The 26,533-nt window shown below is 40.1% G+C and overlaps 1 protein-coding gene across 1 annotated transcript in view; it reads right to left on the bottom strand.

Moving 5' to 3' along the window:
- The window catches only part of GLP1R (glucagon like peptide 1 receptor), a 95,732-nt gene that overhangs the window by 9,060 nt on the left and 60,139 nt on the right, over positions 1-26,533 (bottom strand). Inside the window, exons 5-11 of the mRNA XM_061991269.1 lie at positions 24,978-25,084; positions 21,241-21,394; positions 19,600-19,759; positions 9,867-9,927; positions 5,584-5,653; positions 4,843-4,931; positions 490-628 (exon numbers count right to left, since the gene is read on the bottom strand). Coding sequence (XP_061847253.1) covers positions 490-628; positions 4,843-4,931; positions 5,584-5,653; positions 9,867-9,927; positions 19,600-19,759; positions 21,241-21,394; positions 24,978-25,084 — 780 coding nt within the window. The remainder of the gene's footprint in view (positions 1-489; positions 629-4,842; positions 4,932-5,583; positions 5,654-9,866; positions 9,928-19,599; positions 19,760-21,240; positions 21,395-24,977; positions 25,085-26,533) is intronic.

Raw genomic sequence — 26,533 nt, 5'->3', positions numbered from 1 at the left:
TGCTTGATAAACAGGGAATGCACGAGCGAGTAAGGAAAAAAACAGAGTAAACCTACATCCTCCTCATATGCAGTTACAGCTGGAGACAGTTACCTCTCACAGCACAGATTTTCCAAGGAATATCAAAAACACTGGAGAAAGCACAAAATGTGCTTTCAGCAATGCTGTTATACAATTACAGGAAATCACAGACAATTTCATTATGGCTTTGAGGTTTCCCATAGGAAGTAGATATTAACATGTGGATAGGAATACCAGTTTACCATGGTATATTTAAGGCATTGAAAGTAAGAGTGTGTGACACTAATATCTCAGTTGATTGTTAAAAATTAGCCCTCACCCTTTCCCTTCCACTGACATAATGCTGTAATATCCAGTGATAAATTGAGAAATATAAAGAATGGGGAATATACAATGAATGAGAGAAAAGCAGGTCCCCAAACAGCAGTTAAAAATATCTTATTCATGTGGGCACAGTGTGAGTGCTACCTGGAAAGAAGCAAAGGAGAGTTCAGTAAAAAGCTTCACAAAGCGCAGCATCCCTCTGGCATGCTCATCAGTAATAAAGGCAAAGATGACCTCATGGGTCCCCAGCAGTGGAATCAAAGTCAGCGTAGACTTGGCCAGCCTAAGATCACAAAGAAAGCAAAAAATAATGCCACTGAATAGATTATCATTTATCCCTGTGATTACTGGAGTCACTGTTTCTGCATTCTGCTCCTGACACGTTGTCAACTTTGCTAAGTCACTGCACCACTTTGTGTCCAGGGTCCTCTCCTCCAGAGGTTTCAGGAAAAAAAAAATCCTCAAAATAACACTAGTAGGTTTCAACATGTTTTAACTGCCCTTGTAACTCCACTGCAGACCACTTGCTGCTGAGTTCAAAGTTCTGTACGGGAAAATCTTCTTCTAAAGTCAGGACACAGCTATGTGCTTTCTTGTGCCTGAGATGTCTTGCTGTTTATCCTTTTCCCCATCACTAAAGTGGGAAAGATGACTGAAACTTACCTTGTTAATGGCTTGAAAGAAATAATTGTTTAGTAACTGGTATCTTTTAATAATAACTTGGCAAAGGAAGGAGTACTGGGTATTCCTTCCCACCTCTGCTATGTTAAATCTCCAAAAGATTATAAATAACTATAACTATAGAACACTTTGTAAAAACAGTTAAAATGTCTTAAATTGAGTGATAACTCCATGATTTAAACGGCAAGTTCAAAGATGCAGCTAGCAAAGGAAAAAAAAAAGACAAACTAACCCGAAATAAAACATTTTTCACCTGCGAGAAAGCAATGCTCAGGGATGCAACCACAGGAAAACATTCACAAGAATGGCCTTTAACTCTCTTTTGATAGATATACATGCTAGCCCCCTAACGGGATAATGAAAGATGCCTGAGCCTCACACAGGAGTTTATAGGGTTATCCTGGGCCACATCATCTGTCAACATCTCACAACAACCTGTTTTGAGTCAATTCAGCAGATACAAAATCACTCAACTATCAGGGCTGTCAGTATTTTGAAGATCTTGTGTTCCCTAGGGCTGTTTGCTGCTATTGTGAATCATTTAATCATTCAGGTTGGGAAAGATCTCTGGAAGTCTCTGGTCCAACTCCAGTTCACAACATGTTAATCAGATCTGTGTTCAGTCAAGTTTTGAACTCTCAGAGGTTCTCCACAGCCCCTCTGGGCCTCTCTTCCAGTGGCAGATCACTCTCACCGTGAATTACTTTTTGACCTCTGACGTGCAATTGGAATTTATCTTGCTATAACTTATGACCTCTGCCCCTTGTCCTTTCACAGTGCACCTCTGAAAACAATCCACCTCCATATTCTGTATAACCACCATTAGGTAGCGGAAGACTGCAATTGCTTAGTCTTCAGTTCTCCAGACTGAATAAACCCAGTTTTCATCACCTCCTTCTATGTCAGCTGGCCCAGTCCCTGAAATAGCTTGATGCAAACCTGATGCAAGTCCTATGGGGTTGGAGAGACAGAACGCAATGTCTTTCTTGTACTAGAAGACCTCAACCTGGCCACCAGAAGCAGCAGAAGTGCTGAATAGAGGGGACCAGTCACTTTCCTTGACCTTCTGGCTATGGTCTTGCTAGTGCTGCACAGTATACATTCAGCCTATGTTGTCACAAGAGCACACTGCTGAATCATGTTCAGCGTGTTGTCCTACAGCATCCCAGGGTCTTCTGTAAAGTTGCTTTCTCCCTAGTCGATGCCCATCCTGTACTGCTGCATAGGATTACTACATACCAGGCACAAGCCTTCTATCAGCCTATCCACTGACCTGCTAATGTCTTTGATATGCAAGGACCAAGGGGTGGTGAATCACAGCAAGTATTGAAATTAAACACATATAGGTAAACAGAAATGCAGATCTTTAGTGGACCTTGGTGGACCATTGAATTAGGGGATAGACGACTTGTTTAAAGCAGCTTACCAACAAAGCTTATGATGGGGGCTCTGCTCCACCACCACCTGCCTGAAGCAGAGGTAGAAGTGAGAGGTTGCATTGGCTCTGGGAGTGCAAAAGGGAGTTCTGTAGGTGTACAGAAGTCCCCTAGCTTATTTAATGAATGATAATTGCTCTAGACAGGATACTTGGAGAGCTCTGCCTTAAACAGGAAACCATGCAAAGCTCTATGAAAAAGCTTTGTGTGTATAACTAATACCTCCTAAAGAAAATCCTTTCCCCAAGTAAGGGCAGAGGTTTCTCCACAACTCCAGACCTTCTGTAGAGAAAAAGGATTTGCTGCCAAGCTGAACAGTGAGCTCTCTTCATCAATGAATGGGCAACAGAAGAGAAATGAAGGAAAGAAAGATTGGCCTGAAAACAAAACACTTTTCTTCTTTCTATATAAAAACATACTTAAACTAGTGACTTTCTAGGACACCTAGACTGATCCTTGTGTAAAGTAACACATTCTCTCCATCCAAATTTTTTTTCTACTGTCTTTGAGCAGGAGTGAAGGGGGAAAAAAATCAGATACAGGAATCTCTGAGTTTTGTTTTTATCAGAAGTATACCAATGAACAAACTCCTTTGGGTAAGACTTCCCCAAAGCTTCTGGCTATGAACAAGCTCTATAAACAGACCGCCAAGACTATAACCTTCATCAGTGAAGAAGGTTCTGTTGCTGAGTGAATCCTTTCCTGATAAAGTCTTTCTGTTTACACAGCAGACTTTTGAATGTGCCACATGAAGAAATGAATGAACGTGCTCCACAGAGAAAGGGCTCAAACCTTCCTGCTGCCTGCAGAAGTCAGGAGGGCAACAGCCTTCTCCCTTGACAGGGTGAATCTCCAATCAGACTTTTAAATGACTTCAAGCTACCAGAACTGAACACTCCTGCCCCCTTTCCCTTCCACCACTGCAAATTTTACCCTAGCAAATAAAGGTCACATATAGTAAAAAAACCTCCAGCTCATTAAAATAAGTCCTTTTCTCTGCTTTGAGCTCTAAACACACATTAGGATTTCAAAAATTTCAAAAAAGTAAAGAAGGTAGGTAACATACAAAGCAACACTATACTGTGATGAGAATTCACCAAAATGTATGCCATGTCTAGTTTAGAAGGCTGCAACATTGAAATACCCAACTTCAAGCTAAATAAGTCAACCACCAGTTGCACTCCAGCTACCACAACATGTAGCTCTGCATCAGTTAATTCAATAGCTAACTTGTTATTTCTGCATTATTTTTCAGACTGCATTACAAAAGTATTCTCCAAGATGCAGAAATGAAGGCTGTGACCATGAATTTTAGCAAGGTGATTAAATAACAGGAAGAATACAGACATGGACAGGGTGAAGCCTGCAAAATAAACTTTGAACATTTCTGTGATAACACTCCCATCTCTTTTGAAACACCCTATGCATTCAAGATTGAGAGTTTGTTTCAGTAACAACTGGCAAGAAGAAAAAGGAGCAATACTTAAAATGACCTGTCTTGATCTTCACTGACATTGAAGCTTTTCTATCACTCTTTTTTCTCTTTTTTTTCCCAAATTAGACTAGGCTAGACTACCACAGAATATTTCATATAATATTCATATAATATCCATAGAATAGGATAGACTATTTCAGTTGGAAAGGACCTACAATGATCACTGGTCCAGCTGTCTGACCAATCCAGGACTGACCAAAAGTTAAAGCACGTTATTAAGGGAATTGTCCAAGTGCCTCTTAAACACTGACAGGCTTGGAGTATCAACCACCTCTTTAGTTAGCCGGTTCCATTTCTCTCAGTAAAGAAATGCTTCCTAATGTTCCGTCTAAACCCCCTCTGGTGCAGCTTTGAACCATTCCCCTATGTCCTATCACTGGATCCTGGGGAGAGGAGCTCAGCACCTCTGTCTCTACTCCCCTCCTCAGGAAGCTGTAGAGAGCAACGAGTTCACCCCTCAGCCTCCCTTTCTCCAAACTAGACAAGCCCAAAGTCCATAGCTGCTCTTCATAGGACATTCCTTCCAGCCCTTTCACCAGCTTTGTTGCCCTCCTCTGGACACATTCAAGAACCTTCACATCCAGTACTTGTGTATGCTGCAGGCATTTAAAAAATATCTGCTTAATTAATATTCATCCAGTATTATGGAAGATGGTAAAGTGACGAACTTGGAGGTGAAGCCTTCTGTTTATCTGTAACACAGGTGTAACAGCTGCCCTGGCTTCACTGTCCAAGCAGTCATATCAATGTATGACACCACACCTGTGCATTACTAAAGGCCCGTGATCTTTAAATACATTTGGATCACTCCACTCCTTTCAAGCACCTCTTTATCTAATTCCACTTTGATAGGCACTAAAAGTGTCAGACCACCGTATGACATACCTGCATTTTATATCAGTTTTGCACATCAAATTAGCCTGTAGTTTGGAGATGATGATGCAAATAACCCTGATGAAGATCAGGAAATTTACCTGGAGAAATGAAAGAAGGATTTATATCATCATCAGGAAATACATGTGCATAAGTGTTCAAAAAAGCTGGTTTGTGTATGCATGTGTAGGTCCCTGTGCATCCTGCTTCTCTGCAGCTCAAGAACTCAACTCCTTGGTAAGGAATTGCACTCTAAATGCATCCTCTGTGAATGCCCAAGTCACCTTTGAAGATGCAGGCAGTTCACTAAACAAAGCAGGGGAGCTTACCTACATCTCTGGTGAAGATGTGGGCTGTCCTATCGGCCTTGTCTAGAGGTCCAAGACTGACATACTATTGAGGCTGCAGAATGTGGCATTTCTCCACAGTGTCACATGATTTGCTGCTCTTCTGTAGCCAAGTACCTGAAATATTATCTTCTACCTGCCATAGCTTTCTGCAAATGAGAGCTATCTGGATTGCTGTGGCATTCTGGTCTGTCATCACATGCCACTACAACATGACAGCATGTGGACAAATTAAATTGGGAATTCCAGTGACCATTTGCTTTCATTAAGTCACAGTTCTGAATACCCTCAAAGGGTACTAGCTTTTGGACATGCACAAGAGCCATGTGCTCATCTGCTTTTTGTACTCTATCATGTCCTGTTCTCTTGTACATCTGCAAGCTCCCTGCATGGGCCCCATACTCACTCCAATGGCAATGAGAATCGGCAGTCTGATGATCAACCAGTAATTCATGTTATAGTTTCTGGTCCAGCAACTAGGAAGATGGCAAACAAAAGAAGATAAGAAGAAAAAGTTTCAGTATATTACTAAAATCCCCTGCTTTTCATTCTGTCACAGCAATGCAGATGGAAAACAATACTGAGGACTAGATACCAGGAAAGCACATCATGCTGACATGGAAACAGAGGCAGTTGCTTCTTAGAAACACTGAATGCTTTGTACAATTTCAGCTATCATAATCCAACAGGACACTACTCACCAGCCTTTCTTGCCCACTAATGGCTAGCTCTCCTCCACAATTTGCTGTGAATTATCATCAGTTAATTGTGAAGATTTACTCCATTAAAACCAAGGTCAAATTTGTCATCTGGCTGAAAGGAGAAGGGGGAGTATCTGAGTCAGACCTTTCCTGCGTGGTTCCCATCTTCTTCTTTCTGCATTATTTTTTATTACTCTCCAGTCTCTAATGTCAGGTCATCTTATTATTTAACTGCTTGTTAGTTTTTTATCCCACTACCTACCATCACTTTTCTTCTATCAGTATTTAGATCAGCCATCTATTTTATTTGTCCTTATTTTCAACAAGGACCTATTAATTTCAAACAGGAGAAAGCAATTAAGGCAGTAAACTCCTGTTCCTTCAGTGTATCTGTACAGGTTTCAAGCCAAAAGGGAATTCTAAAGGTTAAAAGCAAGTAAAATCAAAGACAGGAGCGATAGTTCCCAACTTCTCCTGGCCAGCTGAGCCCTCTGCCAAGTAACATGCTGCAGGCAATGTGATACTTCATTCTCCCCATAAGTGTCATTTCAGCTTTTTAAATTCCCGTGTCCTTGAGCAATATTGGAGAACAATCACAAGAAAAGTGAAGTCTGAAAGCCATGGTTTGAAATCACCAGTTTGAAGTGAACTTTCCACTGGGAGGTCTGTACCTCTAAGTCTTTTAGGTTCCAGCCTGGCCACTGCCAGCCATCCATGACTGTATGATGGGCCACATGTGTGCATAATGGCCCAGGTGTTGGGGCAGTGTTCACGTGACAATTCACTTGTTGCTGCAGTGAACACCATTCTTAATATTTCTATGAAATAACTTTGTTAACCTCCTATCATATTGCCCAGCATTACTCAAAAGCAACAGTTATCACTAAAGCCAGCAGGTTTATGAGCTTTGCAGGCTGTGAAAGCAACTATGAAAGAGCACTACAGAAAACATAGGTTCCTTTGCAAAGAATATTTCTCCTTATCTCCAAATCTCACCTGCCAAAACATAAATATGCTCTATTTTCCTTAAGGTTTCTTAACAAGCTTATGAAACTGCAGCTCAGGTGATATTGGTGGAGAGAAAACCCTCACTGACCATGTAACAGGACAGTCAACTTGGGAGAAGCCAGAAAACCATGCAGCACGTGGCAACGATCCATGTTGCAGCAACACATCCACATGCGCTCACATACTAAAGAGGAAAGTGAAGCAGCCTGGTTGTGGCAATTCCCTGTTCCCTTGCAGGTACTGCAAGCTCAAGAAGGATTTCACTTTTCCTTTCAGTTTCAGTTCAATGCATATAACAAGCACATCATTGCCACCAGCAGCTCCAGAACCTACAATTGTATTTTAGATACTGGAGAAAAAAAGGTGTACATATTGTGTGCAGTCAGCATACCTGAGCTGGAATCTGAGTAACAGAGGGACTTAATTGGTACTTGTGACTGGGAGCCAGCTTCATGGAACCTTTCAAATTAGTTTTACTTGAACCTCAAAAGACTGGTGGGATAATAGGCACAGCTGGAAGTGGAGTTTTCATTTTCTCTCTGTCTGCAGTGGAAGCAGAGGCTATTTGAAATTTCCTGATAATGATGGAGGCTGAGAAATCATTCTTTACATCAACTCTTCTATATTTCTCTGTGTGTTAATTTGCTTCCTGTGGCACAGTGCAGCTTTAGCTACTTTTAGATTTATACAAATATGTGCAATAAAAATTCTATTACAGACCAATTAAAGTGTCACAGCTATTAAAGTGATGCTTTAATTAAGTTTTATCCATAAAATAAACCTGTTAGATCTGTACATGTTTTCTTGTCCATTTGTGCTTTCTGGGATTGCCACACTGATAAATACACAAGAACCTATTGTGTTTGGGATCTGTCCCTACAGTTTGCTCAGCATCACTCAGAAGATGCTTGGCAACTAATAGCCGCTGAGCCATGAGCAGAGAATCCATCCAGCGAAGCAAATGCTGCTGGTAAGTTTCTGCCTTTGCCTACCAATCTGGTATTCTTTTTCTAAAAATGAAAACACTGCATTTTTACCTTCAAGAGGTACAGCTGAATGGCTCCATTTCTAAAAAGGACTGTAGCCTGGCTGTCTTGCTTCATAATTAATTGCAGATAGAAACAAAGATGTGTAAGTATCAGCTCTTTATGCACAGTCTAATAACTAAGAAGCACAGCTTGCCATTAATTTTATTTGTAATCTAGACAAAGTCTTCTTCAATAGCTCACTTTTTAAAACAGCAACTGCTTTCTAAAGTGGTTTACACTTGCACATGTAAGGAAAGAAGGAGCCAGCATAAGTCTTGCAGGCTTCAGTCCTTCATTCAAATGACTAAGTTCACAGGACTGCCTCAGATTCCCAGCCTTGATCACATTTACTTCCAGTTATTCCTCATAGCCAGGGAAGTAGTTAAGTCACAAATGAAATTTACAGCCCACTGCACACCCATGGTGACAGCGCTATGGCAAACAGCATGAAATATATCCCTGGCTGCTCGCGCAAATGCCGGCCCGAGGCACAGAAATCTTGCCTCTCAGAGAAGCTGCTGCACATGGTTATTTATTACTGTATTTTACAAATATTTATACAAGATTTAGAAAATTCAATAAGGTGCAAAATTGCCCCTTTTAAGGTCCGCTGAAGGCAGTGAGTGACACTTTTCTTTAATAGAACACATAAATCAGCTCTGAGCACCGCATAATGGCTCAGCACGAGCACTTTGAATACATTTTCCATGTTGATGGGAAGATATGCCCATGGAACGTGTCCTGTTCAGAGGCTGCATGTTCTCTACACCCCTTTTGATAATTTCAACAAAACTTGCAATACATCAGCACAGCTACAATCTTGCTATAGAATATTATCAAGTCAACCTTGAAAAGGAAAGTCAGAAAATCCTAGCACTGCCAGAAAAGGCAGCTTTGACTGAATTGGTTCAGTACTATAGAAGACACTAAAAAAAACCCCAGTTCTTAATACTCATGAAAACCAGAAAAAAGTCTAGGGGTTGTTCTGACAACACTCAACTTTCACATTGCAGCATCCCTCCAGCAAAGATTGTGTCTCAGGGGCAGGGGAGGGGGAAAAAAAGGGAAAAGAAAAAAGGATCCACTACAAAAGTCCTGGCTTGGTTGTTAGGAAACTAAGTGAGAGGAAGACTTGATAAAAAGTACATACAAAAATATCCTACATTTATAATACAAAGGAAATAGCACAAAGTTATTTATTTCATCACAAAGAAAGCTGTATTTCCAGTCAGTCATTGTCCGTAACAAGAGGAAGCCACTTTCCTCTCTCTTATTTTTGTTTGATTTGGTTTGGGTTTTTTTAAAAAAAAAACAATACCAAACTACAATGCTATTTCATACATAAAGCATATATAAAGGCAATTTTTCAGAACAGCTATATGGTAAAAGGGAATGAAAAGCATTTTGTGTTTTGCAGCAGCCTTACGGGTGGTATAGTTCACTTCAGTAAGACTAACATAAACAGACAGAGAATGTAGCTTTGTTTAAAGAGGTTTGAAATAATGGAAACTTAAACAAGAATAGACAATCACATCTCTGCTGCTAGGCATAAGCTAACCACTACAGATAGCAAGCAGAATCCTGTGGGAGGTTTCTGTCTTCCTCCAAAGCATAACTGTAAAGGCTACTGCCAGAAGCAACCTATCAGGAGTGGTCTTGGTTGGGTATGATGACTTCTATTACTGATACTGTAACTATAGAAAAACAAAACATACCTTTCCTTGACCTGCAAAAGGACAGATTAAATCAGACATGCAGAAAATTTTGATCAGAAAGAAACATATGCTCCTTTCTGAAATCTTATGTAAGACTTTCAGACAAAACAGAAGCAATTATGTGAGTTTTCAGCACATTGCCAAAGCAAACCACACTGAGCAGAAAGCAAACAATGACCTGCCACTGCACACATACAGCACAAATGAGATAGCTAGAAAAATCAGAACTAAACCAACCCCTCATCTTCATAAAGGTACTTGACAGTTCCCCAGAGGATAACAAACAGCATTGGCACACCTGGAAAGAGAGGAGACAAGGTTGACACTGATATTAAGAGACAGGAAAAAGCAGATAGAAGGACAAACCTCCCCCATAATGATGAGCAACATCATTAACTGGTTGTAGGGCTGCAGCTCCTACCCAGTGCAGATGGCTGCCAATGGTGGAAGGAGGAATCTGACCTGCAAGTAACTCTTGTATGTAACTCATTTTTCCTGGGCTCCCATCTAGCTTCTAGCAGTCATGAAAAATGATCAACAACAGACTATTACATCCATACTCAGCATATACCAGTTTTTCCATGGAAAGCTGCAGAGAAGGGCCAAGGGAATGAAAATTTCTGGAAGCTCCGCAAGTCTCTATTTTCACTCTAGAGAAGAGTGTAGTGTGTTCTGACCCAAATCTTTGTATCTGCATTTTTGCTTGTGGGCCAGCTACACTGTATTCAGGCAGCACCAAGCTCAAACTGTCTGTCTGCATTGGGGCTGGAGCACACTCAGCCCTATTTACTCCCAATGGCAAAGGGGAGTGTGGGAACAAGACACAGAGCAACTGTGCTGAGGTCTCACTGCAGAGAAGTCCCACATTTGGGCTGCAGTACTGGCAGGGACAGCAAAGACAGCAGATGCACCTGTCTTGTGAAGAGGCTCAGCCTTTGCTTACCTGACAGTACATGTGCTACGGTTGGGTCAGTTCATCTGGAGTGTAAAGTGAAGAGAGAATAGCCAAACAAACTGGCAGTCTTTACTTGTTTTACAATGTCCAAGGCTCTCAAATAAATTTCTTTCACTAGATCAGGAAAAATAATTTTAAAGTGCACCTACCAACCAATAGTACAGGGAATGCCAAAGAAGCCCACGAGGAAGAACAGCAGGTTAAGAATCACTGAGGAGTATGGAGAATTTCTGCCTAAGGATAGATCAAGATGGTCTAATTCCTCCACATACCTCTTTGGACAGCTTCTGATGCTGTATGTACATTGCACAGGAAGGGCAGTATGTAATGTGCTTTACTATTGCATTTTTAAGAACCAGTATGGTAAGGGATCATAAGAGCATCAGGGTGCAGCAGAAAGTACTGCACAGAGCAAATACATAGTTGCTGACAGTAGAAGTCACAGGAAAAACTGTGATCTCTTGCAGTCTGAAAATCTACAAGCAGTATCTGTACTGGGTATCACCAGTAAAAAACTGCTTTCTTGTACTGTGTTCTTTCTCTACTAGCAGAATAGCTAAATACTACAGACACAAAAGACCAATTCTTGTCTTTAATCAGTTAAAAAAAAATAAGACTAAAAGAGGCAAGAAAAACAATATAAGTAATTAGAATAATAGCAAAGATAATTGAGTAGAGATTATTGGGGCAAGTGGTTGAACGTGTTCCATGGATGCACCTGATAATGAGAGCACACAATATTTTGGAAGCAAAATTACTGAGAACTCCGTGCTGCTGTGATAGTGGCATAAGAGATTAAGAACAGCCATACTGCAAATCATTTCCAAACACAAATGAGCCTTTGATTTGCAGAAACTAATTACAGTTTGAATTATTCCTGTTTTTGCTGAGAATCAAGACACCTTAATATGAAACTTACAGGATAAGACATGAACACTGAGAGCACAAAGGCTGTATGTCAGTGGAGAGAACTGATATATTGAGTGATAATGATGATGGCTTGCAGAGATCTCCATCTTCTGGATACACCAGAAATTTCTCCATATTTAATTGCATTACTTGACATTTGAATTGAAAAAGACATTATTAATAGTATATTTCAAAAGAGCATAGCTAGAGAGAGACCAGTATGATTGAACTGCATCAGCATGCTGCTATGCAAATATCATGTAAATTAATATGCAGCATGTCCCAAGGTAATTTGTTCAACATCCTCTGCCCACTCCCATTTGTATGCAGGCCTCTGGTGCCTTGGTGTTGCAAAAGCAACAGACATTATTTTCCATGCTAGCAATACATTTTCATCTGAGACACCAAGACTTAACAGGGCAGTATGTACATATAAGCTTTGAACAGCTATGCAAGGTCTGCATAGATACCATCTGACATCTACCAAATTCACAAACTCTTCTCCTCAGAAATGGGTGGCTCTGAAAACTCTGGACACGCTTTCTGCAGATGGAAAGGCACCCAGTTTTCCAAAGCCCGAGACAATATCTAAAATGAGACTGCCCCAAGAACATTCCCTAATCCACCTCAAGTCTGTAGAAGTCATTCACAACAGCAAAAGAGCAAGTCTGCAGCATCTTTGTAATACTTGTAGTTTAGGGTTTTAGTTCTACACCTCTTTCTCTTGCCACTGCTATTTAAACAATGTCAGACATTGGAAAAAAAATGCACCCATTTATAGGATGAACTTACTTAAGATACAAGCTGAACTCTTCCTGGGTTTCCTTTTTCTCATAAAGTTCCAAGATTAATCTTTTCCTACATTAAGTGACAATAGAAAGGTCTCTGAATTCTGGAAACAGTAATGACTACTTTTGTCTGTACTGCTGTCATGGTTTGACATGAAGCTGTTTCTGGTAATGAGGAAGGGGCTGTAAAGATGGCTGCTGTAAGAAGTTGCTTGAAACTCTCCCCAGCTCTGAGCCAGACCCCTTTCTGGGGCTGAGTCAATTAGGCACCTCCATGACCACTTTTCAAGAATAAGAAACTGCAAGAGGAGGGTTCTTCCTGTTACTTTTTGTTCTGTCCCTTCCTTCTTTTCCAGCTGGTGGTAGTGCAAGGAATTGGGAGAGAAAAGCGACCATGGGGTCAGTGAGGGAAGAGAGGAGGAGGTGTGCTGGAACAGAGATTCCCCTGCATCCTGTGGAAAGGATTGGTGAAGCTGAGATTTGTTTGCATTTTGTTGAACACCCCGAATCAGGGGCAGTGACTATGCCCAGAGGAGGCTGTGTCCTGTGTGAGGGTCCTCATATTCACAGATGCTGTAGCTGTTGGGAAGAACCCACACCAGAGAAGTTCATTAAAACTATGCCCAGAGGAGGCCGTGCCCCATGTGAAGGACCCTGTACTGGCAGAAGCTGTAGTTGCTGGGAAGAACCCACACCTGTGGAGTTCGTTAAGGACTGTGTCCCAGGAGAGGGACCCCGTGTTGGAGCAGGGGAAGAATGCCAGGAGTCGTCCTCATCTGAGAAGACAGAAGAAGCAGAGCCCATCTGTGAGAGACTGACCACATCCCCCATTCCCTGCCCCCCTGAGCCATTGATAGGGGAGGAGGTAGAGATATCAAGATATCTTTTTGCTTTTTGTTCTGTTCTATTTCTTGTAGGCAGTAGAATAAACTTTCCTCCTTTCCTCTCTAAGCCAAGTACTGGAGTCTGTTTTGCCTGGAACCAGAATTGTCAGCGAGCCCTCCCTGCCCTTGTCTCAATCCACAACATCCTTGGTTATCTTTTTTCCTCCCATCTCACTGGGGCTTCCACCATCCTAACAAGGGTGAGGGTGAATGGGGGCACCAAGCAAGAGACTGTCATGGTGCTTCACTGCTGGCTGGGCAAATCACAACAACTGCATCACTCCTGAAGATGCCAGAAACTGCAGCAGCCTGCTCATAATAGCCTCTGCCATATTAACACTTGCAGGCTGATAACGGACAAAAACTCTTTGACCACTACATGGTGATTATGAAAGCTGTCAAGGGCACTAGGAAATAAGAACGCTGACAGCTCAGCTAATAAAGCTCAACTTCAAATGACAAGGGACTGGACATCTGAATTACAGACTGTGATAACAATATATATTACAGATTATGAGAAAGTAATGGAACTGCCAAATCAACTTCTTAACACCCCGCTGCATAAATAAGCAACACGACATACTTATGTTCACTCTAGCTTACATATTATACACCTGGTCAGATGTCTGCATAGTAAGAAAAAAAAGTTGGAAAACCAGATATTATCCAGAATGATAACAGGATAGGGTAGAGGTAGCAGAAGAATGCTGTGAGAAATTCTGCACAGGAGTCACCATTTGGTTGACATTTTCACAATGCTCCTCTGTCCCTAATGAGCAGAGAGCAGAGCAATTCAGGCAGTTGCTAATGGAATTTACCATGTCCTGATACCAGCATGTAGAAACTAGTGTCTTCATTCAATGGGTCTGAGAAAAATCTCAGGCTTGTTCTGGAGCCCACTAAGAAGCAGTTACCATGAAAGATGTCACCAGATGGTGCTATTCCATGCCACCTCCTTTCCCTTACCTCAATGTGCAAGTAAGTTTTCATCCTTACAGACACACAATGTGTTTACTTTTGCATTGTGCCACATTTTACATAAAGGCAATTTCAGTATGAGAAGCAAGAGTGGCTTTGCTCATCTTCATGTGTTGTCCAGAGATTCTTCCTGAAGTAAATTTGTTTCTGTAGGACCAGAGCACTGCCATCCTGCTGAGACCCTTAAATAAGGACTTCCTCTGAACACAGCATTTTAGTACTGATGAGTTTGTGTATAAGCTCATATTTCAGATGTAATCTGACATCACTGGTTTCCCATATAGTGAGATGTTCAATATCTGAGACAATCAAGCACACAAATCAGAAGGACACTGCTGCGGTCAGAAGAACTCCAATCCTCCTCTTTCTCTGAGAAGCCATCCAGGACGGTTTGACTTGATCAACTGCTTGACATATGAATGCAAAAATTACATGATGAAGAACTGAAAGAAGTGATATATAAATATGACTACCACAGAACCACAGAGGTAGAGGTTGGAAGGGACTTCTAAAGGTCATCTAGTCCTAAAGCTAAAGTTAAACCTGATAAAACAGGTTCACCCAGACCAGGTCACACAAAAACACATCCAGGCGGGTTTTGAAAACCTCCAGAGAAGAAGACTCCACACCCTCCCTGGGCACCCTGTGCCAGGGTTCCCTCACCCTCACGGTAAAGTAGTTTTTCCTTATGTTTAGATGTAGAAAGAGTAAGAGCACTGAAGATGTGAGAAGAAAAGATGAAATGTTTTACTTTCTAAGAAAGGAAAAGCATGAAAGAGTTTAATCCAGAAGACAAAGAGCAAAGAGAATTAAGATAAACTGTTGACACATGCGTTTCCTACCAAGATCAGTCTGGATGCAAAACCTATTTTCCCATCCTTGTCTGAAACACAGTTTTCATTTGAAAACAGACAAGGAGTGGTTAGTGAAATGAATGCATCTTGTTGCTACATTTTGTTCACACTCAGCTTCAGAAGGAAGGTTTCTCACTGGCTCTGTTCCAGCCAGATCTTCCTGGATGTAGATTTTGACACCCTAGCCAGGCTTCCTGCCTTTAATAGCTTAATTCCCTCAAAGTACTCTTCCTACGAGCAAGTTTGGATTGCCGAGGCTTGAAAGGAAGAGAATTATTTCTTTTTTTATGGCAGTTTCCCTACTGCAAATGCAGCTGGGTGTAAAATTACCATAGAAGCTCAGAGAATGTTTAGCTTTTTATTAACATTTTCTTCCTTGGTCTTTAGTGCTGAAAATTGTTTCCTGTCATTCTTCCCACCTGGATGTCACACATAGTCACTGTGGGATGTTGCTGTTGTTTGCCCATTCCTCCCTCTTCCCCGCTTCTGAATGTGAACTACTAAAAGCTGCCGAAAGGTGTATACAGCAGTGTTACAGTATAAACTGCTCTTCTCCAGAGAGTACTTTGTACAGCACTGACACAGCTACTTGAAGCCGGTGTCAAGCTCAATGACTCCACTTTGGCTCAGACATGATGAACACTGAGTTGGCATTATGGACACTCTGATGAAGAGTAGTCTGTGCATCCTGAGAAGCAAACAAAATATAAAAGTAATTATCTTGGTTTCCATAGTCATGTTGCTTTCTTTACCCGCTTCTGCAAATGTTTTTTTCTCTCTAGAAGGTGAGATGTGTGGGCAAGAATTTCTCTTATGCCACAGGAAGGAAGCATCAGGTACAAGCAATGTATAGTAACTGATTTTTGGTTTTTTGGCAAGTGATAATAACTAGCTAAATCAACATCCTGCTTAGCTATTGTTGTGCTGACCTCCAGACTGAAGGGAACAACTCATCTACCTGCTCTGTCATTAGCCTATTCAGAATTTCGTTTGTTGATGCTGTTAGTGTTTCTGCTTTTATTCCCCCATTAGCTTTGAAAATGGCATAAGCCATTGTTTTCGCAGTCAGATACGTGGAACTCAGGATTGCCACAAATGTACGAAAGTCTGCTTTTGCAAAGAAAAAAAAAAGACATAATTAAGACATTTTCTTCATTAAATTAAATAGGAAAAAATTAACATTTTCATATCAAAGCCTAGTATGGTATGAAATCTCAGCAAGGAAGGGGCCATTACATGAACACCGTTACCTCACAAGTAATCAGGAAGGTTTATAGAATCCTATCAATATACATTATGTTGCTATAAATGACTTCCAATTTGTAAAACTACATTAGTTTCCCTAGCTCTATCAAGATTTTATAACTTCTTTAGCTTTTGTAAAGTACAATAACAAGAAATAAACACATTTTTCCCCTTATAAAACACAACAGCAAAGACTAATTACTCATTTGAGCTGATACTAAATGGACTACCACCTAATAACATTAATAATTGACCTGAAATTACCAGAGAGAAAAAATATATTTGGGAAATATTTATTAATTGATTTTTCACTCCTTACTGTCTGCCAATTGTACCTGGGAAAACACTGGCTGAGTATAGTAACTTTTACGTGTTTCTATTTGAAAAGCAGGTTTAGCCTTTCTGTGTTTTGAATTGAGATGAAATGATCACGTCAGACGTATACTGGGAGAAGTACTATTTTGTATTTACACAATTATGTTATTTTTTCCTCTGTTATAAAAACATATAGTACCATTTAATATAGCAGTTTAAAAGCCCGGAAATACATGTGGGGACATTTCTACCTATTTGAAAGTTAGCCCTTACATTACAGTTTTGTTTGGGATTACCTGAGGAAATCATAGAATGGTAGGGGTTGGAAAAGACCTTTAGAGATCATTCAGTCTAACCCCTCTGCTCAAGCAGGTCCACCTAGATCAGGTCACATAGGAACGTGCCCAGGTGGGTCTTGAAGACCTCCAAGGAAGGAGACTCCACAACCCCTCTGGGCAGCCTGTGCCAGGGCTCCCTCACCCTCACAGTGAAATAGTTTTTTCTTACATTTAAACGGAACTTTTTGTGTTCCAGCTTCATCCCATTGCCCCTTGTCTTGTTGCTAGATACTATAGAGAAAAAGGGGTGTCTCAACCTCCAGACACCCACTATTTAGATATTTATAAATATTAATGAGATCCCCTCTCAGTCTCCTCTTCTGTTTTACTCTAGTTTCTTGTTTATTTTGAGACTCATTGTTTGTTGGAAGAAGTACAACAGGGAAAATAGCATGACCAAGACCATGTGCAAACACTCAGGTGGACAAAAATTTTGAGAATACAGAGTTTTATTCATATGTACATTTGAGATAAGTTCAAGTGCAAATGTATGTGATCATGTAGGAGATTGCAGAAGTCATTCAGACAGCAAAAACAATGCTGTATGGTCACTGAGTGATTACAAAGTTCAGTCAGGAGAAATAACAACATCAAATGACTAACACCCACTAAGTCCACTAATCAATATTCATGGAATGACAAGTGATGAACAAGATAAGAAATTATCTTGTAAGAGGACAATTCATTAACAGGACAGAGGCTAAGAGTATAAAATCAGCTCTGACAATCAAACAGATACTGGGGTTTTGATCCAGATTTCTTTTTACAGTTGATAAATGGTTTCCAAGAGAGGACTTTCCCAGCACAAACAGGAACCTACTGTCTCTCTGAAGCATCAGCATTATGCTGAGGCTAACACATTGCTCAAAGAAAACAGAAAAAGAACCCCAATCTCCTGAGCATTGCATACAGCAGAAAGGCATCTAGTGAGAGACCTGAGGACCCCAAAAATGGAACCATCAGTGAAGAAGCAAGAAAGAGTAGGAAAAAAAAAAATCTTCCTATCTTTCCAGTTGTTAGATACAAAACCATTACCTGGTATAATTGATCTGGGAGCACTGAAATAGCAGATGCTTCTGCATTTGAAGATGGAGAATCATTGTCAAGGTTTGCACATATAGTCCATGGCTGGAATGGCAAGAAACTGTACAGATGAGGACTGAGAATGGCACAGGCAGAGCTCTTCTAGGAAGCTTGCATGAAGTCCATATATCTAGTGTAAAGTTCTGGCACTGCCATTCATTTCCATAAACTCATCTAGAAATTCAATATACAGCAGCAAAACTTCCATTGTAAATGAAGAACAAAACCCAAACAGCATCTTGTGTTTCTGCCTTTTGTTTTTTCAAGAGAGTAACTCTATCTAGAAATAATTAAGATCAAAACTATCCTACTGCTTACTTATAAAATGACACAATAACCTTACAATTCAGCTAGATTTTGCTCTAATTTATTTTCCATTTCTCCTCATGACTTGAATCAGTGTTTCAGGACACTCCCCCGTAATTTATTTATTTTTTAGTTGAGGGTATGGCTATTCATAAAATATGATTAAAACATATAAAGCTCAAATGTTATACAAGATGCTTTTGCTGCATGTCCCATATGAAACAATAATGGAAGATATAGAATTTTTTAACTAAATCTCTCCAGTAGGAAATGGCTATTACTTGCACTTATTCATTGCTACCAATATGCCAGAATGCCTTTGCTTCTCATATATAACTGTTCAGTAGAACTGGGGAATTCACAGTAAGCCATTTAAATGCACTCTACCAGTGAACTAATTTGCTAGAATGTTCACAGTTGGCAAACTCACAGAGAAAGGACAGTCAAAGCAATTTAAATGTTCAAACTAATATAAGCACTTGCAGTATTTACTTGTATTTATTTTCGGCTTTCCAAAAGTTGCCTGATTTCCACCATAAGGGTAAGAGGAAGAAGGGGAAAGGAGAGAACAAAATAAAAGCATGCAAGAGATCATTCCAAAATTAGGATTAATCCTGAACAGTAATATATTTTCAAGCTAACTGGACAGTAAAAGAATAAAAGCTTTAGCATTTCTACAGAAGGTTACTGGTTCAACCCACTTATTTCAAGACATCGCAGTCCTTACTATCAAGCACACACATGTTTGTGGTACATCAACCTGACCACTCTTTTGCCTGACAATCATTAGTTCACCTGCCCTGCCCGTATAACCAACCTGACAAGTCCCTGCTAGCAGATCCTTGTTCATCAGTCTCTTTGCATCCCCCTAGCTCATGCTGCCACCACTTGTCTACTGTTATCCATGACCAGATACAAAGAACCACTGCTATTTTGCACCATGAGTAGTTAATGCATCTTTGAATGCAATGAAGTAGGGCAGTCCAGGAAACTCCATACTCACCTGAAATCACTTGTACACATTTTGTTCTGGGTAGCTGATGTCTTGAAGGAGAAGTACCATGTGCCTCCTGTTGGTTTGGGGAGTCTCTGTGGTATTGCACTGACCCTGCATTAAAAACCCACAGCCTGTACGCTGTGAGCATCCAGGAGCTGCACTGGCCCAGCACCTTCCAGCTCAAACAAGATAAGGCATCAGGAACCAAAAAGGAATGGATGGTGCAGGATTTGAACTGGATTGCACTACAATAGGCACCTATTACACCAGCTGATGGCACATGCAGTCAAAACAAGACAGATGGAAAGATCAACTCACCCCAGCCAATGCAGAGATAAAGACGAAAAATCCTCTGCTCAGAAAAGACTGAAAGTACCAGCAGTGTGTAGAGGTACATGCCTTCCACCAGCAACCAGTAGTAGTTTGCAGCCACACAATACTGCATCATCACAAAGACCAAGCGACAGCTGAGTGATTCCTGTGACAAAAGAAAGTACAGTCTGAATGAATGCAACAGAGGCTGAGAATAAAAGCATACTAATGCAAGACCGGTTCTCACTTCTACTCTTGCTCCTCAAAACAACGTTTGCTAAGTTAATCACATCTCAGTACAGAAGTCAGTAACAGGTGCTACATGCAGGAGACAGATACTTTCAACAACATTCCCACTTAGAAAAAAAAATCCTAAAAGTTACATGTTCTGCATTTAATCTCAATAAATAATGTATTTTAATTTGAACAACACAATACAAAGATGAAAAGAAGAGCAAGTGAAAAGTACTGTATCAGCTGCAGCCAGTGAATCTTTTCACTTACTCAGACATTCTGCAGCTGAGAATTTCTCTATTGAGGAACAAACAGTGGATGACATAATGCTGACTGTTTTCCAAAGCAAAATATTTTTTGACAGAACAGTAGTATTGCCCAGTGCATCACATTTAAGTGCAAAATTTCACTTGGCTGGTAATTTACAAGACATGGTCAGTAGGACTTCAGCTAAGTATGAAGACTGATTATCAAATGAATATATTCATTGGATCTGATGAAATCACTATTGTAGAAACCACGTTTATTGAACGCATAAAGCCTAGAGTATTTTTGAAGAAGGGAATGACTGACAGTCAAACGTTTCCAAACTATTACAATGTTATTTTCTGCCAATTGATACATTGCAAATGAGACCATATGCAAAACTATATGAGACTCACTATGTGGTATTAGCGCTTAAGCAGTGTCAAAAAAAGATGGGTAATAGGTAAGCATCAGAAGACACATCAACTCCATATTGTAGCAGCAAATGCTGCACCCATGCTGTAGAATTGTAGGAATATACAGATAATGAAAATCCCTTTCTTTGAACATTCACGTACATTTTGTATTTCAAATCTGAAGAGGACAAGGCATGCTCTTATCTTACTCACAAAGCAGTTGTATATCCTCTCCCTTCAATTAATTCACATTTAATTAGCCTCTTCCTTTCAAATTTGCACTTTAAACAGATGCTTCCTTTTTTTTTCCATTATCAACAGATTAGAAAGATCTTCAAGAACCACCAATTAATTTGGTCATTATACATGATGGACAGTCCTATCACAAAAGGTCCTGGCTTCGGGAAATGAATGTCCTCTTGTCACTACTAGAAGAACTGAACCTGTATCATATGGACATTTGTGTCTATACATCAAAAATCCACCTCTTCGTGTTTCCTCCATCTAGTAGAAGCAAACATCCCACAGGCAAAGAAACATGCCAGAGCATTAATTATTTACCTGTACCACGCCCATGGTTGCACAACAACAACCACGTACATTGTGCTACAGGTTTCAGAGAAACTCCGTGGACTGAAGAACAGCATTTTGTACACTCCTCATTGTATAAAATGAAACTACCTGCCCTCATGTAGACACACCACAGCGATGACTCCAATATCCTGAGAACCACTACAGTGTCTGCACCTACCTGGAATGAGATAAGTCCTTCCCACTGGTGCTCTTGTGTGGCTGTGCTGTACATCCACTTCACCACCGAGTCTTTAATAAAGACGGATATAGCCCGGAGGATAAAAGAGGTGAAGAGGTTCAGATGAATATAATTCCTCGTACAATGCAGATGTCTGTAAAATGGAAGAACCAGTCATGATTCACTACCTACACAAAAGCTGCAACATTACACATAGGACTGAGGGTGGGAATAACGAGCCCTGTTGGAACTCAGGAGGTACCAGAGGTAAATCCCATAACTTGAGAATGGCTATAATGATTTCAAACTGTCTTTGGGAATAAATGGCTATCAAATAAAAGACATTCAAAACTTCATCCTTAAGTGTGAAAGTTTGGGGGAAATCAGCAGATCAGTGTGCAGGGAAAAGAAAATATCATAAAAGTTTAAAAAGTGTAATCATAATTTTCAGAAGACATCTGAAAGGACTAAAAAAGTTTCACATAATGCCAAATCTAATCTTTTTGAGTTGACCCCAATGACACTGTACAGGGTTATCTTGGCAAGACTCAGGAATTGGTGTGCAGCACAGCTTCTGTCTGTGTTCAAACCCACAATGAAAAAACATCCACCTGTAAATTACTGCTTTTACAACAAAAGAAAAATCTGTATTCATATTGCCTCCTGGGGGAACTGTAAATACTTTCTGCAGAACAGAATTTTCACCTCTGCATTCAGAATTGAAAGGGAAAAAAAAAAGACCAAAGGAAAAAAATCCTCTTGAATTTTATCAGCCAGCTGTGAAGACAATAAAATTTCTACTTGTCAAAAAAGAGCATGTTAAGTGACAGCAAAAGAAACTGCACTCATGTAAATGGTATCCAACTGCAGAGTGTCACCAATGTTTCACTAGCCCTATCCACAAACATTTTTTTACAGGTCTACAAGGGTTTTTACACACTTTTTTTCAAAGGAAATTACACTAGGTATGCTTCTTTTCTGATGCTAAAGACACAGGTAACATGATAAACAGGAATCATTCCAGCAAGAGTTTCAGTGAATTTATTCTTTAAATGTCTATTTTTACTGCTCTATAAATTTGTGTAGAAAAATAAACTTGATTTGTAAGTTATCAGCTTTGCACTGAAGAGGAAGGAGAATTTTTTTCATAGGTTAAATAGAATTTTTTGCATCACTTATAAGGAATAGCTTCTTTCAAAACTTGCCTATGATTAGTATTTATTTTCCTTTAACCCTGAATTTATTTGTCACTATCCTTCAGAATTGCTACACATTTAAATCTGATTGAAAAAATTATGTAAATTAGCCAATTGAAGAAAATAGGTTGCAAGTAGTTACCGAGTATTTCTGCTACCGGCAATGCAAGTTATTTAAATTATTTCAGTCATAAAGTTCTGGGCTTAATTCAGCTTCCATCACTGAAATTACGGACTCCCTTCCATTTCTTTCAGAAGATGCAAAATTGGACATTAGAGATTTATTGTTTCCTTTGTTCTTTCATTATTAAAAAACAAATATGAAGGTCATTCAAAACCCACCCGGACGAGTTCCTGTGTGACCTACTCTAGGTGGCCCTGCTCTGGCAGGGGGGGTTGGACTACATGATCATTCAAGATCCCTTCCAACCCTTAAGATTCTGTGATTCTGTAGGCCAAGAACTTAAAAAGGTCTTCTAATTACAAAAGGGGAGAAGATCAGCATTTTGGTATCACTGAGTTAGATTTTGATCTCCATTTGTTGAGGCTGCACAGCTACTGGGGAGAGGCCATGAGCCTTCTAGTCAGAATCCAGTAACTGCAATCCACATAGAGGTGGGTCTAATGTATTTCACGAGATCCAGAACCAAGTTGTCTCCAGATAGACAATTTAGATAGGAAAGCACAAAATGGACTGATGTCATAGTTTTAACGGGGCTCTCCATCCCTTTAACGTCTCTGAAATCTCATTTTCAAAATCTGAAGCACACAAGTGTGTATACTTCTCCACCCCTGCTTCACAGTTAAAGGAAAAAAGGGTAAAGAATTTCTCCACAGAAGTCAAGACATCAACATTCCTCTCTCTCCTACCAGTTCTTGGTGACACACTTGCTCTTTGTTCCCTGCCAAAAACCATGCGCATCCTTCTTTCCTTCCTTCAAAAAGTATATGGCTGTGCTCTGTGACCTTTATGTTTGAGCTGCTAAGATACCTCAAAAAGTGTCACTGATGGCTGAAACAAGGAGAAAGTACTTATCCTGGGAAACATTTGGAGACTTCAAGACCATCTGGTGTTCTGTCAGATGAGTCCCACAGTTGTGCAGGTACAACACATACAAATCGTAACTTTGACGTGGCATTCACAGAGGGTGAGCACGTCCCTGCATTTCTGTAGTCATTTAAAATCTTTGAGATTGTTAGCCTATGCTTCTCCACTGGAAGGAGGAGGAAAAATCAATGCTAAAAGGTGCAGTACAATATTAGAAGGCTTGTATCATTTTGGTTTTGGAAACTAGAAGCTAAAAGATATGACTGAAATTTTTAAATACATAAGGGGTATATACACTTAGGTGGGAGGAAAGGAGAAGGACTGCCTTGCCAACAGAAAGGGGTGGTACCAGGGCAAATGATCATTAACTGGCAATAAGAATTCTTTAGTCAGGAAAGAAAATTTCTTAAGGATCAGAGCACTAAAGGTTCCTGTCCTGATTTCAAGTAAGAGTATCAGGAAATGCAAACTATATGTTTTTAGGAGGAAGCTTCATCAGCATGTAAGAGAGATGATAGGACCTGACTATATACAGTAGCAGATTCAAGGACTTCATGGCAGAGGGACTTCCTTCCCACAACAGAGTGGGATCATACCTTTGTGCTTTCTAAATGCCAGTCTCCTGTGCTCAGCATCCCCAAACTGCAGGAAAGTCTGGATCGAATCAAGAAACTTCTTGCATTTACAGAGGGGAAAAAAAAAGAATCACTCTGTTGGAGTCCAAAGCTGTTTGTGGTTTTTTTCTTCTTTGTTGGGTTTTTTTTTGTTTTTTGTTAACCAAACCTATTCAGTGTATAATAGGCACATGTCCTATTAGTCCTTTAATTTTTATGCACTCCATGCAACTTGTTGGTGCATACCTGGATGAACCCAATACACCAATCTGACCAGGTGACAGTAATTTATTTCACAAAAAACTTTCAAGTTTCAAAATTAGGTTCTCTTCATTACTGCGAAAGAAACAAGAATTTCAGAAAGTCTTCAAAAAAGGTAAATTGTGTCAAAAATCCATTTCTTCAATGAAATACACCCTGCATGTGAGGGCTGGGAAATAGGACAGACTGAGCTTTATGCTCTGTATAATTCCAAGCAGGGCAAGATGAAAATTTCTGTCCTAAATGTCCTCTCACACCCTGGACTAGTGCCTCATTTGCATGGTGACACTATGAGGGAATGTTGGAATCACTCTCTTTTTCCATCTCTTCCAGTGGAAATTTATTTGAAATATAAAAATATCACAACAAAATATATCAGCTGGTAAAATCATCTGTTCCACACATTTGTACACATAACACTAAAAAGATTTAGGAGTTTTACTTGCACTTTGAGAAGAAATGATTGTAGGATGGAACACAAAAGTGACATAAGAGAGAGAAATAATGAGCTGATGGAAGAAGGGGAAAAAAATTATCAATGTTTCTGTCAAATCTGATACTATCATATTGAAAAACATAACAGCTTTTCTCCACTCTCCCCAGAGCTTCGCCAGTTACCTGAATCCAAGAAGAATGGCAGTTGCTATTACAAGGGCAGAGAAGGAAAGAGCATATCCAATGGTGTATATGATGGACAAATTCAGGAGCTGTTCCTCTGGTGCATCCTGAGAGCATATAAAGGAGAAAGAAAAAAGAAAAAAAAAGGAGGGGAGAAAAGAGAGCTCATGGGCTCCAGTTCTTTCCTCCCAGCTGCTTTCTAACTTTTCTTAATTATAACCAGAAGTAATTCTCCTACTTTCAAGTTTAAATGCACATATCAAATCAGAAATAAAAATTTAATCTGAATTCCCCAGCTGCTCCCAGCTGTGCACTCAAACAGTTGGGTTTTGCAGCCAGGCTAGAAAATAGATAATGTGTCATTATTTAATAATAATATTGGAGAGGCATGAATTATCACACAAGTAAGTCTTTAACAGATGGCAGGAAGCACAGAGACAACTCAACCCTGCAGTAAAAATGGTGAAGTTGGTGTTTGCAGACCTGAACACCCAAAGTCTCCTTCTGTTGTAATGAGAGGAGTCCTTTGGCTACATCTATACTTAGAAATAAAAGAGGCCAGTTCCCATTCTTTGACTCTAAGGCAAAGCATGCCTTGCACTCATGCAACTAAACTTTTCTGCTCCCAAATAGTCTTTGTTCTGCCTCAACTGCGCAACCTCCTGGTAATAAGCCATAGCTCAGCACCATCTCATGACCTGGGTGGTACAGCACTCCCGAGGAGGGAGTGACCCAACACAGGCCACAGTAGTCCTGGGTTGGAGCTCTCTTCAAATTTACGGTGGGAGATATGACCACTGAGACCCTTGCTTGCAAGTCCTGGCCAAAATCTTCAGGGAGAGGAGAAGTACTTGAAAAACTACAGGCAAGTATGAATTATAATATAGGCTCATTGCTCAGCCTCTGAGGCACATTCATACATTCTATTCTGGTTCATTCCTAAGTATGTATCTTTGTCTAAATAGGCTCAGGCATTTTACTTCCCTTCTTCAAGCTGCTAATTCTGCAATTGACTCCAGAGACTTGTGCTGTAAGAAGGAACATTCACTGTACTTCAGAAATAAGTACGTCTATTTAGATGTACTTTGCACAGTCAGGAGGATTTAAGGTGAACATACAGCTGTTCCTCAGGGATTTGCTAGATTAATTTTTTAAAAGGGAATGATATGAGAGCTGCCCTATGAAAAATCTCTTCAGCAACAAAGCTCAGACAAACTATCAAGGCCTAACAGTTTAAAACATCTACACAGATCTAAACCACATCACACTTTAAACAATGTTATTTCACTCACAAACCGTTTGGATTTTGTTTTAGCAACAGCTGTATCATAACACACAGCAAACTTATCAAAACAAGCTCTTATTCTACCACTGTAGGATTCTATGATTCTTGTGTACAACATGCATAAGCCAAAGTAGGTAATTAGTGGGCTCTATATACATCAGCTAGAAAACCAAACAGGGCTGTTCACGTTTCAAGGAGTGACACCATGTATGCAGGGTTTCAGAATCCAGATCAGTTCATGGAAAGCTGGAGGCAGGTGACAAATGGCCAA

Source organism: Colius striatus, chromosome 2, assembly GCF_028858725.1.
Source record: "Colius striatus isolate bColStr4 chromosome 2, bColStr4.1.hap1, whole genome shotgun sequence".
Classification (NCBI taxonomy): Eukaryota; Metazoa; Chordata; class Aves; order Coliiformes; family Coliidae; genus Colius; species Colius striatus.
Note: the sequence above shows the minus strand (reverse complement) of the source record. Positions and strands in the feature narration are given on the sequence as shown.